Here is an 11,825-nt window from a genome sequence, read left to right on the forward strand (position 1 = left end):
TTCTGTTTGTTGTTTTGTCATTGCTGACTTGTGCTCTATGTGAATTTATCTGCAGTATATCCGATTCTGATTTTTATGGTCTAGAACTAGTTTTTGCCCGAGAGGGGCTGGGCAAAAATTTCCCAGTATACTGTCATTGTTGTCTAAATGCTGTTAGGTAAGTGCCAGGGCATAGTTGTGGGTGGTCTTGTTACTGTCACTGTTAGTCTTGATGACTGATGTCAGTTTGCCTTAGAGTCCATGTCAAAGGCTACTAGACGCCTCTCATTGCAGAAAGGAGAGGTAAGGTGGAGTTCACGTGAGGTGGCCACATATGTAATAATTTGCGTTGCAGGATGAGATGTCAGACTGAACTCAGTATTGAGAATTTTGCAAATACAGCTTGATTGATGGTGTTAGACATGCTGTGTTTTCAGACTATCAAAGCACACAGATGGAAAAACAAGTCACAGACTTAACAACAAATTGTACACAGGCAGATTGATTCATCTTTGCTTTAATGTTCTGAATCAACAGAGTGCTAGTTAAGAGGCCTGGATTATGTTTTCTGTTCTGTAATATACGACTCTCAGTTAATCTCCCCCCTCCCCCCCCTTGTCTAAAATGAATTAATAATGTTTTCCTACCAACAAGGATATTGGGAAGCTTACTTAGTCAATATATGCCAGCTCCTGTAATGAAAATTTGTAAAGAATGAAAAATACTACTATAATTAGGATTACTTTATAACATAAAGAAAAAGTACTAGCAGATTAATAGGAGGAAATAATTATAAAATAATTTTGATGCCTCTGAGGAGAAAAATCTGTCATACTCTTTATTCATTAAGTTTCAGAGACAAATTTTATGTGTTGTAATTTAATTTGGAAGATGTTTCTGTAAACCATTTCTAAGCTTACTTGTAATGGTGTAAATAAATTTTGTATATGCCAACTTAGTTTTCTCAACCTGCTTACAGAGCAAATTATAGAGAAAGATGAAGGCCCATATTACACACACCTCGGGACAGGACCAAGTGTTGCTGCTGTAAGAGAAATAATGGAGAACAGGTAAGGAAAATTGAGCATTTAATGCGCATGTATTTTTGACTGTCTAAGCAGGAAAGAAGAAGAGCTATGAGAAATCAGATGCTATGTTTAGCTTTGTTTTTCTAAACTTTTTGCAGTACTCATTTGTAAAGTGTTTTCTTCTTCAGATGTGCATGAGGTGAGCACTAGCATTTCGGTTCCAAACTCGTGTCTTTTCTGAGCTCTTGCAACTTCAGGGTTGAATTTCAAGTGCAGCATGCTCTTAGGTACCACTGAAGTCAATAGGAATGACAGAGATGAGCAGCTGACAGAATTAGGTTTTCTGGTCTCCTACATGTGAAGAAGCTGTGGCAAATTGGACAGAAGGGTCACATTAGTGACTAAGTGCACTAGGATTTACATGCAGATAACATTTTCTTCCCCAAATAATGTTTCTGTAGTGGCAGAAGCTTGTTATAAGAAGAAAGATGTCAAAAATCACTCTTGCAAATAGGATTTTAAATTTAAAAGTATTTTTTGACAGTATAAATACTTTGTTTTTCTTCTATTCTCAGTAAAGTAAAAATAAATTTGTTGTTCTTGTTTTACTGAAAATGTTTACTGTTTTAAAGTGGTCTACAGCAGTTTGTTTTACTCATGAACTTTTTTTAATGCAGGTATGGAGCAAAAGGAAGCGCTGTAAGAATAGAGGTAGTGGTTTATACAGGAAAGGAAGGAAAAAGCTCTCAGGGGTGTCCAATTGCCAAGTGGGTAAGTTTTTATGTTACAGCAGTAAAATTGTTTTGTGTGGCTTTTAAATATCAAATGATGTGTAGTCCTTGAGCTTAAATATAATCTGATCTTCAACGAAGATCTGGTTCTTCTTTTAATTGATCTATAAGTCTGCCTGAATGATGAAGCTGAGGAAAACAATTTTTTTTTTTATTTAGGATGTGGTGCTATATGTTATGCTGTGGTTTGAATGAGTGTGAAAGAGAGGTGCTTAACAGAGCTAGCAGAGATGACCAGATCAAGAGTAAGAAGACCCTGACAGTGTCCAAAAGTTGGAGCGTATAGTGAAATACGTTATTGGGAAGTGTGAAAGAGAAAAGGAGGGATGATTGCTTGGGAGAGTTGGAAAACTATCCAGTAACATTTTTTTAAAACCCTTCTCAGTTGTATGAACACCTGAAGAAAAGAGTGTGTGATGCATGAGGAAGTTCAATCTCATATGCCATGGAGTTCATTACTATTTTTGAGGAACTGAACTCAGTATTTGGAAATGTAAATGTTATGGTGATAGTTTTCACCAAAGTCTTGTCTCACATTGCTTCATAGGAGCCAGGAAATGAGGTAACGACACAAGCTCCAGGAGAGAGCTTGGAAAGAATTGATTGTCCTTAATCTTTGCTGAAACCACCAAGGGAGGTAAAAAGTAGACTGGAAATCTTGTAAACTGAGTTTTGGAAAATAATAAAAGAACTTGGTTGTTAAAACAAAAAAATTTATTGCTGTGTTTAGGAATTTCAAACTTGATTGAAAAAACGATGAAGATAACTGTACAGTTGGTAGACTAGCGTTTGTAACTACATGACAAAAATAAGGTTATTACATATTGTACATGAATGGTATTGCATGCTAAACATTTACTGCTTATGTTTGGAACAGTCCAAATGTGTTTTTCATACTCAATACATAAACTATTTTTCAGAAAGGAATCCCATATGTGCATGTTGCTTCAGATAATATTTAATAACAAATCAGCATCCAGGAAAAAAAGGTGGTAAAACTAACTTCATAAACAACTGACCCAAAAAGAATGGAATGATTTTTCTCAGTGTTTCAACTAAATAAAACACTCAGTTTTAATGGAGGACACGAGTTAAAAATCTTACTTTAGAAGTAGTTGTGAACAGTGGAAAGGAAGAAGGCATTTAAAACTAACTCTTAACCTTGATTTTTCTGTTGCCAGTGTCAACATACTGTCTTTTATGTAAAACAGAAATGGTAGATTTTATTGTATATCTGCATGGCTGTAGGTGTCCAACGTGGGTACAGTATGACAGTCAGTACTTGGATGCATGCAGAAAAGGCTGGTTTAAGGTATGGGGACCTGCTCTCCAGTTAGTTAGATTTTCACATTTCTCTATGTGAAGTGTGTGTGAGAGTAAGCTTTAATGTTCATTTAACTTAAGTTCCAGTCTTGTTTTATGCAGCAGTGACTTTTTTTTGTGTGCGAGTTCAGACCTAAAGAGGATTAATGCTTTTCCAATGCTAGCTGTTACTGTATCACTGTTCAATCAAGAGAGGGAAGGAAATCACTGAAATCTCCTCTGTAGAACTGTTTCATCCTGTATAAAATACACATTTCGGGGTTGGTATTCTTAATGTGTTGCATTAACTTCTCATTGGCAATGCTAATTTTAATCCTTACAATGGAGCATATTTGGGTTTTGGCTATGACCAAAGAAACATAATTGTGAAATTTGTTTGAAAGCATATGGAAAAAGTTTGCTGTGCTCTCTGATAATTGCAGTCACAAGGTTCTGTCAGCTGCAGAGACTTTCACTTACTCATTTACAGTGTACTTTGGGACAGACTCATTTCTGCTTTGCAGATGGACAAGCTATTGCCTTAGGGCTCCTGAGAGACTTGCTGGTGAGAGCACCATGATGGAGCTCTGCTGGAGCAAATATGATAAGAAAAAATTGAATGTATCTGTTGATCATCTTGAACTATTTTCCCAATTAATTTTCCCTATTTCCACTAGATAATTTTGTCTTACTTGTGGATCATTAGAAACATTTTAAGATTAAAGGAGGCTTTCTAAAATACTTGTGTCAATACATTCTTCTGTTAGTGACGCATTTCATAATACTGATTCCCTCCTAAATTGTTTTTGTTTAAGTGGCTCCAAACATGTGCCTGGTGTATTAAACATTTACTGAGACAGACTTCTTTCCCCAAAAGGAGCTGATGTTTTCCTTCTTAGATTTCAGGTTACCATAAACTTGCAGAATCTTTTCTCTTTCAGTCTTCTTTTGAGAAGAAAGAAACATCTGTCTCTTCTGTATTTTTTTTAATGTATTATATTTTAGGGTGATACTTTGTCCCTCTGGATGTGGACAAAAATGCTCCTATTAGTTGAACCTAAATATTGTCAGTAAATACTACCTAGGGTTTGAAACCTTATGGTAGTAGTATGTGTAAGCATTCAACTGACACCCACATGAGCCAAACTGTGCAGTGAAGATGAGCTTACTATTGTTTTCACTATATGCAGTGGCAAGGAGACTGCTTGACCTCTGATTTTTTTTTTTTTCCCCCCCCATCAGAAATTGTATCGTCTCATTTTTATGTCAAAATAGAATTAATAGAGTTTTGCCAGAGATTTCAAATGTTTGTATATCTGTGTAGGTGATAACTGTGTGATTAGAAAATAACTTACCATTCTGTGACGTATGCCGGGGTAAATGTACTCTTCTTTCTTTTCTGTTTGGATTTCTTTTGCTTTTTTGCTTTGTCCGAGTTCATCATACTTCTTCATAATAAGTTAAAGAAAAAAACCCCTTTGAAGTACTGAAATTACTGGCCTGTCATTCTTAGTAGCCTGTTCATGTAATAAAAAGTCTCATGTTACTGTGCATCCCCTATAACCAGCCAGTGATAAGTGACTTGACTCATATCGGTCCCATTGTTCTATCAGTGCTTTAGCTCATAACGGATGTGTTGTGGTTTGTGTAGGGTTTTTTCCTGTTCTCAGTATGTCTGATGGTAAATTACAATTACCTCAGTTTATGTGAAATGGTTTATAAATTTGTTAGTTGTTCATGAGTAACTCGCTGTAGGCATCATCCTGCTGCACTGAAGTCAAAGATACATGTCACTGACCTCAGAAGAGGTCAGTTTCGGGTCTTAATGTTTTCTGGATTAAACCCATTTCCTATGGGTTCCTTCTCCTGGTTTCAGTGGACATTGGCTTGGATCAGCTAAGCTATCATTGCTATCTGTTGTCTTTATTCAGAATTGCAATGTAATTTTTAAGGCTCCAGCTCTGAATAAAGACAAGAGATAAGAAGCAATAAAAACAGCCAGGTCAGGGGAGGTCCTTCTCGCCAATATCCTGCTTCCAGTGCTGACCGATAGCAGAAAGGTGTAAGAGCAGGGCAGTTGCCTCCCAGAAGACTTGCTTAGTTTCCAGTAATTCATAGCTCTGTGGTTCCCTGAGCTGGAGGCGGTGTCTTTGTGTTCAGTTGCCTTTCATAAATGTCATCTTTATTTCTCCTTTTCCTTCCTGTTCTCTTATGCTAGGAGTTAAAATGCTGGCATAATGTTTTTAGCCTTGTGCTCTATTCCCAGTAATTCCTAGCAGTTGTTTTTGCTTTTTCTCCATTACAGAGCAGTGATTTGGCATTTTCATAGCGCTTTCTATCATTATGCCAGATTCTCATTCCTGCATGGTAATGGCCAACTCAAGAGTCCATCTCTATCTAAAAATAGAATTGTTTTCACCATGTGCATTAAATATGCACATCTACAGTAAATTTTATCTGCCATTTTACTGTCCGCTCAGCAGTATGAACTCTTCCTTCATTTGTTTGCAGATTGTGCTTGTCTTCACTACTCTGAATTGCTTAGTGTCATCAACAAATGTTGTCATCCTTTTATTTACCCATAACAAATGTGCTGAAGAGCACAAGCTTGAACGCAGTTCTACAGAGCTCCCATCGGAGACATACCAGCCTTTGTTTCCTGTCTTTTCACCAGTTATTCATGTGTGGTCTTTTGATTTGTCCCAAGACACATGAGGGGTTTTTTAAGAGCCTTTACTAAGGGACCTCACTGAATGGCTTTTGGAAATCTAGAAAGACCTGCAGTATGACTGAGCTGTGACTTCTTCAGAAAAGTTTATTTGACTTCTCCCTGTGTATCACACTTTCCTGTGTGATCACTGTTTTGCCCCGCACAGATAGCAGGCTAATGTGATCACTGAATCTACATTCCTTCTAGGGTCTTTTTGCAAAGTGGTATCTTCTTGGTAATCTTCAGGCCCTCTGGTACTAATGTATTATAAATCAAGACAATGCACATCGCATTTAATACTTCAGTTGTTTCATCCTTGAGTTTCTTTGGTGGATGTCATCTCAACTTGGCAAATTGCTACTGTTTGGTGGCGGGGATGGTTGTTTGGTTTTGGTTTTTTTGTCGCTATTGTCCTGTAACCACTTTTGTCAGGGCTTTAACTTCAGAAAAAAATCCTTGGCTGTCCCCTGTGAAGAAGGTTTCTGACATAGGAATCTTCCCAAACTTCTTGTTTGTGAACACAACAGAATTGGGTTTTGCATCTTGAGCCTTATCTTCACTGAGCACCTGTTTTGTATTGTTTGGTTGTTTTTTTTAAACACTTGGACGATCTGTTGACCCTTCGGATTCTGTTAGCCTGCTGGTGGCCCTACTTTGTTTGAAAATACAGTATTATGGGGCTTTTATGCCTTTGCAAGTAGTTTCTCAAACTCTTTCACTTCTGTACTGTCTGCCTTTTTTGGGTTTTAGATTTATAACTTGACAGATCTTCATTATCTTTTCTGTAGTGTTGGTTGTATATTAGTAGGATATGTAAGTAATAAAAAAGTAGGGGTGGATTAAAAATTGATAAAAAATTTTATAGATAATTGAACTGATAGGAATTTGTAGCTAAATGCCAGAAACTACAATTTGTTGAGTGCTGAATGAGCCTTAGTAACAATAGATTCTTCTGCAGATGCAGAGAAGATGATCTTCTTCAGTTTGCTAGTTTAGCTTGAGTTGAGAAAGTGATTGAAATTGGGAATTGAAAAAGCAAGAAAACTGAGAAGTTACTCCGGCTTCTAGGCTCTCTACATGTAAGTTTTATTGTTAGTATTAGAAGAGATGTGTAATTTAGTAAAGAAAATGAACTGACGAATGAGTAAGGTACTTTGTCTGCAGCGGATGGTCGTTACTAATCAATCGAGCTGTCAGAGGACCACTTTATCAGGAAGTCAGGCATCTGTAAGCACTCTGATGCTTATTTTCTGTATCCCACTTGGCAGTGAAATGGTCAGGAGGTCTGGTGTGGCACTGATAGCTAGGGGATAGTGAAGCTGTCGTGCTATTTGGAGCATTATAGAGTGGGGAATTTTTGAAATATATTTGAAAAGGGCTTTAAAGTAAATTCTCCTGGACTGACTGTCCCCTGGCCACAGGTTTAAGTAGAATGTGCAGCTCCATTCTGCTTTAAACAGTTTACTGTACTTCAAGCTTTTATTTCATTTATTAAACCGTCTTTATGATTAAATGATGTTCTCCATAGGAGAAGTCTGGAAGGAAATTAATTTTGGCGTGTGGAGAGGTTGGTTGGTGGAGGTTTTGTTCACCTTTTTGGACAATGTTGTATTACAGCATCACTTTCTTGCCATAATGTTGTAATACGTTAAGTTAGTGTGTGTAGCAGGCACTGTAGCTGTGCAGGCACTATTTTCACTGTTTGCTAGGAGGCATACCTGCTAAATACAGAATTAGAGGAGTTTATTTTGGACAAAAAAGTTCGTAACGTTATCCAAAGTAAAGCCGTTCTTTAAGTGCTGCAGTGCTTTGAGATTCAAAATTATTAGAAACGTTTACATGGTTTCTGAAGTAAATAAAAGTGTTTTAATATTGTTTCATATGAAGGACTACTCAAATATTTAAATAGAAACAAAAAAGCTATGTTAAGGTAAACAAAGTTAAGTATTGTAAAAGAGCAAGCATTTAAGTTGCTATTACCACTACTTTAATTAAAACAAATGGGATATCTGAACAAACTGAGAGAGTAGATTCTTATTGTCATCCCTATCATACAAAGTGCAGTTTACCATTGCCTGCAATATCAGAAAGGGAAGTTTGAGGGAGTAAGGAGGGTAAGAGGGCACTGGGAGTTGTGGCTTGAATCTTGTCCCCATTTCTGCAGTGTTGGTTGCACAATTATAGAAGAATCACTTAGCCTATATATACGGCAGTTTGCTCATTTGTAAATGGTACAATACCACTTCCAGTAGCAACTTGAAAAAGGTGTTTGCAGGTAATTGCAGATATCACACTTCAGTGATATTCCTGTAAAAATAGCTAAGTAACTTCATAGTATTGTGATTGACGGTAACTGTTCCATGCTAGCTCTTTTGATGTAGTCTACTAGTACTCGAGAAGAGAGAATTTAGGGAAATGGAACTTATTTCCGTTTTAATATCTCTTAGACATGCTGAGAATAAAAGGATATAACATTTTCCAGTAAGAAAAGAGTTTAATGTGGTTTAATGTGTGTGTAGGGGTGAATTAGGAAAAAGGAGGGCAGACTCACTTCTGTGGGAAACAAGAACATTTCTCCTGCTGTCTGTTACACAGCACCACCTGCTAGAACAGCAGCAGGTTTTAACAGCACTGTGCTCTCACTTTGCGCTGGTGTAGATTATTATGGAATTGTAGCTTAGCAGAGTGTAGAGAGGACTCCATACACGGACTTTGCGCAGAGGCAAAATCTGCAGGTTAGGAAACTTGGAGCCAAACTGTTCTAAATGAGTCGCCTCTTTCAGGAAACTACAGTGAACATTTAAGCTATGTTCTCACTTTAAAATCAACTACTGATATCCTGCAAAGGAGACATAGCTATTTTACTGAAGAAATTCAGAATGGGCTGGAGGGAGTATTGCAGTGGAACCACATGGAGATGAAATAAACCTTAAAAGTACCTTGTTGTTGGTTCCATGATTTTTTTCATCTGGTAATTTATAGCAGTGTATTTAACTCACGATTAAAATTTTGTACTATTTGCTAGTCGTGTCTGGTTTATATCATGTTAAAGTTAACACAACTATTCTGGTGATAATTGGAAAGTAATTTCTCATCCATGTGGTAATTCAGCATTTGGTATGCTGAGCTTCTGCAGTTTGACTCTTAGATACTTATATAAGTCATGTACATGCTAATTTAGATAGACTGGCTTATGTTTAAGGACATCAAGTAATTTTTATTCACAGTGTACTTATCCTTGTTCTAGAGCTCCCGCCAAGGGTTGAGACAGTTGCTTCAACAATCTAAAAGAAATAATTCAAGTAAGTAGAACTCAAGCATTTGGACAGTTGAAGCAGGTTTTACTGATAGCATAACTTTACTGATGCTGTTCAGTACATTCAGAAATGATTTGAAAAAAGTGGGAGACACTGAGGTGACAAACTGGTGATGATACAAAGTTGTTCAGGATAATGAAGAGCAGGGACAGATATTATGAAGAGCAGGGAGGACTTGTGATCCAGAACAAACGGCCACTACAATGATTGATAAAACTCACTTGATAAATATAAAGTTAAACAAAAAGCGAAGTGTTGTAGTTTCATTACACAGTGATGGACGCTAGGGTGAGTGTTACTGCTTGGGATTAGACATCATTCATTGTTCATTAGACATCAGCTTCAGTGTTCAGTAGTGATGAAAACAGCAAAAGAAACTGGTGAGAATTACTGGGGAGGAATAAAGAAAACATGAAACATAACTATGCCTCTGTGAGAAAGCATGCTGCACCCCAAACTTGAATACTCTCTGCAGTTCTGGTCCCGCAGCTCAAGAAAGCACAGCAGAACTGGGAAGGACAGGTAGAGGTACAGACTCATCAGCCTGGCAGAGAGGGAAGGGGAGAAAGCAGGGCTCTTTAAAGTCTTTGGTGGCATAGAGAGCTGAAAGCAATCTATTATTCACAGTCTCATCCTATATCAAAACTAGAGGGCGCTACCAGGCGGCGAGCTCAGCACGAAGAATAGGTAATGTTTTTTCTTTCACGTAGTCTGGAATTAAGCTTTGCCCAGGAATGTAGTGGATGGTAAAATGCTGCATAGATTTAGAAGTGAGTGGACAAACATACAGAAGGCAAATCCTTCAAAAACTGGGAGAGAGCACATCCCCCGAGCTGCCGGCAGGTGGCTGGAAGGTGCCTGGCAGTTGTTGAGAAGCATCTCTGCATCCAAGTGCCTTTCTTACTCACCCCTAGGCAACTCCTCTTAGTCACTGTCAGGATCAGGATAAGGCTGGACAGTCCACTTCTCTGACCTCATCCTGCTCTTGTATTCTTCAGTTCTTTAATTCTTAGCATCCCTTCCTGTCTCTTCACTATCCTTGTTTGTGAGGGAGTGAAAAACTAACTTTTCTTCTTGTTTATCCCATAACTTGTTGCCAAATTGCTGGAGCAAATTCTGCTGCATATGGCACCTCTTCAGTAAATATACTCTAGCTTTTGGCTCATGCTTTCTGTAAGAAAATTGGGTTAACTTCCATCTTTTGTGGCTTGTAGAAACAGAGGTTTAGCTGTGGTATGTTGCCATAATAGCTGTTGATTGTATTTCTGTCCTAGCTGTCAGGCTGTGGCTCACCTTGAAGGCTTGCTCATATCCCCAGATTTTGCCATTTGAGACTATCTGGGCTTGAATTACTATCTTCCTTTAGATGTACACATAAACAAGAACACATGGATAGCCATAGTAATGCAGAACAGGCATGGTACAGAAAGCAGTAGGGATGGGTGCCTAACTACAGCACAGGAAGGGTGTACAAAACTTGGTTTTGAAAATGACCAAAATAAATGAGCATCCTGCCCAAATCAGCAACCTACAAGGATGATACTTGTGGTATTGTGTGTCCAGATATGTATGTGCATAAGAAAGCTATTTGGAAGGAGGTGTGTCCTATTTCAGTTTTCCATTTTGTCCTAGAACGTGGTTATGTTAGCAAACAGGTGAGGGAGTGGGTAGCGTGTAACTTCATGCCCAATTATTGTGAGTGCAGAACAGGGCTGATAGGTACTGGTTAAGCATTGTGGGTGAGTTTGTCAGGTCTGTTGCTTTCCAGAAGTGCTGCGTTGCCGCTGAAGCAGATTATTCATTGTTCATGTGGGAATCTTTTGATGGATACTCAGTACTGATCATAGTTAGTGCTTGCTAAAATGCATTCAGGGATAATCTGTCCCTCCATACGTGCAAAAAGATGACCATATGACATTTAAGTGTTACATAATACTTCACAAACTTATTACAAGTCTGTTTTGTTGATTATGTTATTTTTCTATGTGAGTCACTAAGAAGGTGTGGTTATTTTGTGTGGAAAAGTAATTGTAGGGGAAAAGTTTTTATTCTTCCTTTTTAAAAAGCTACCTTCAGAGTTCCACCACTTAATAAATGTTTATTTTCTTATTCCTTTTAAATGCATTAGGGACCAAAATTAAACAAACTGAAGTATTAAATTATTTACTTTATTCTTGTTAACTACATCACAGAAATCATTAGTAGTACCAACAGCTTTTGGACACAAGATTTGCCAGCTGATTTGTGCATTGTTCACAGTCTGAGGAAACATGCAGGGACTTGCTCTATTTGTTGCATATTTAACTTAATATTTGGCATCTCAGTGTTTCATAGATAAACAATAAGTACACTGGGAATTAAGTTTGCAAACTTTCAATAGCAAATAAATACGCATTTTAAATTATTGCATGAAGAATTGATTAATAAATTGCATCATTATCATAGAATAGTTTGGGTTGGAAGGGACCTCTAAAGGTCAGCTAGTCCAACTCCTCTGCTGTGGGCAGGGACATCAACTAGATCAGGTTGCTCAGAGCCCCAGCCAACCTGACCTTGAATGTCTCCAGGGATGGGGCATCCACCACCTCTCTGGGCAACCTGTGCCAGTGTCTCACCACCCTCAGCGTAAAAAATTTCTTCCTTATATCTAGTCTCAATCTACCCCCCTTTAGTTTAAAGCCATTCCCCCTTGTCCTGT

At 37.9% G+C, this 11,825-nt stretch overlaps 1 protein-coding gene across 1 annotated transcript in view; it reads left to right on the top strand.

Annotated features, from left to right (window-relative positions):
* TET1 (tet methylcytosine dioxygenase 1) overlaps positions 1 to 11,825 on the top strand; it is an 81,424-nt gene that overhangs the window by 44,088 nt on the left and 25,511 nt on the right. The window contains exons 7-8 of the mRNA XM_009290536.2: positions 959 to 1,049; positions 1,685 to 1,778. Of these exons, the coding sequence (XP_009288811.1) occupies positions 959 to 1,049; positions 1,685 to 1,778 (185 nt within the window). The remainder of the gene's footprint in view (positions 1 to 958; positions 1,050 to 1,684; positions 1,779 to 11,825) is intronic.

This window comes from Aptenodytes forsteri, unplaced genomic scaffold (genome assembly GCF_000699145.1).
Source record: "Aptenodytes forsteri isolate BGI_AS27 unplaced genomic scaffold, ASM69914v1 Scaffold349, whole genome shotgun sequence".
NCBI lineage: Eukaryota > Metazoa > Chordata > Aves > Sphenisciformes > Spheniscidae > Aptenodytes > Aptenodytes forsteri.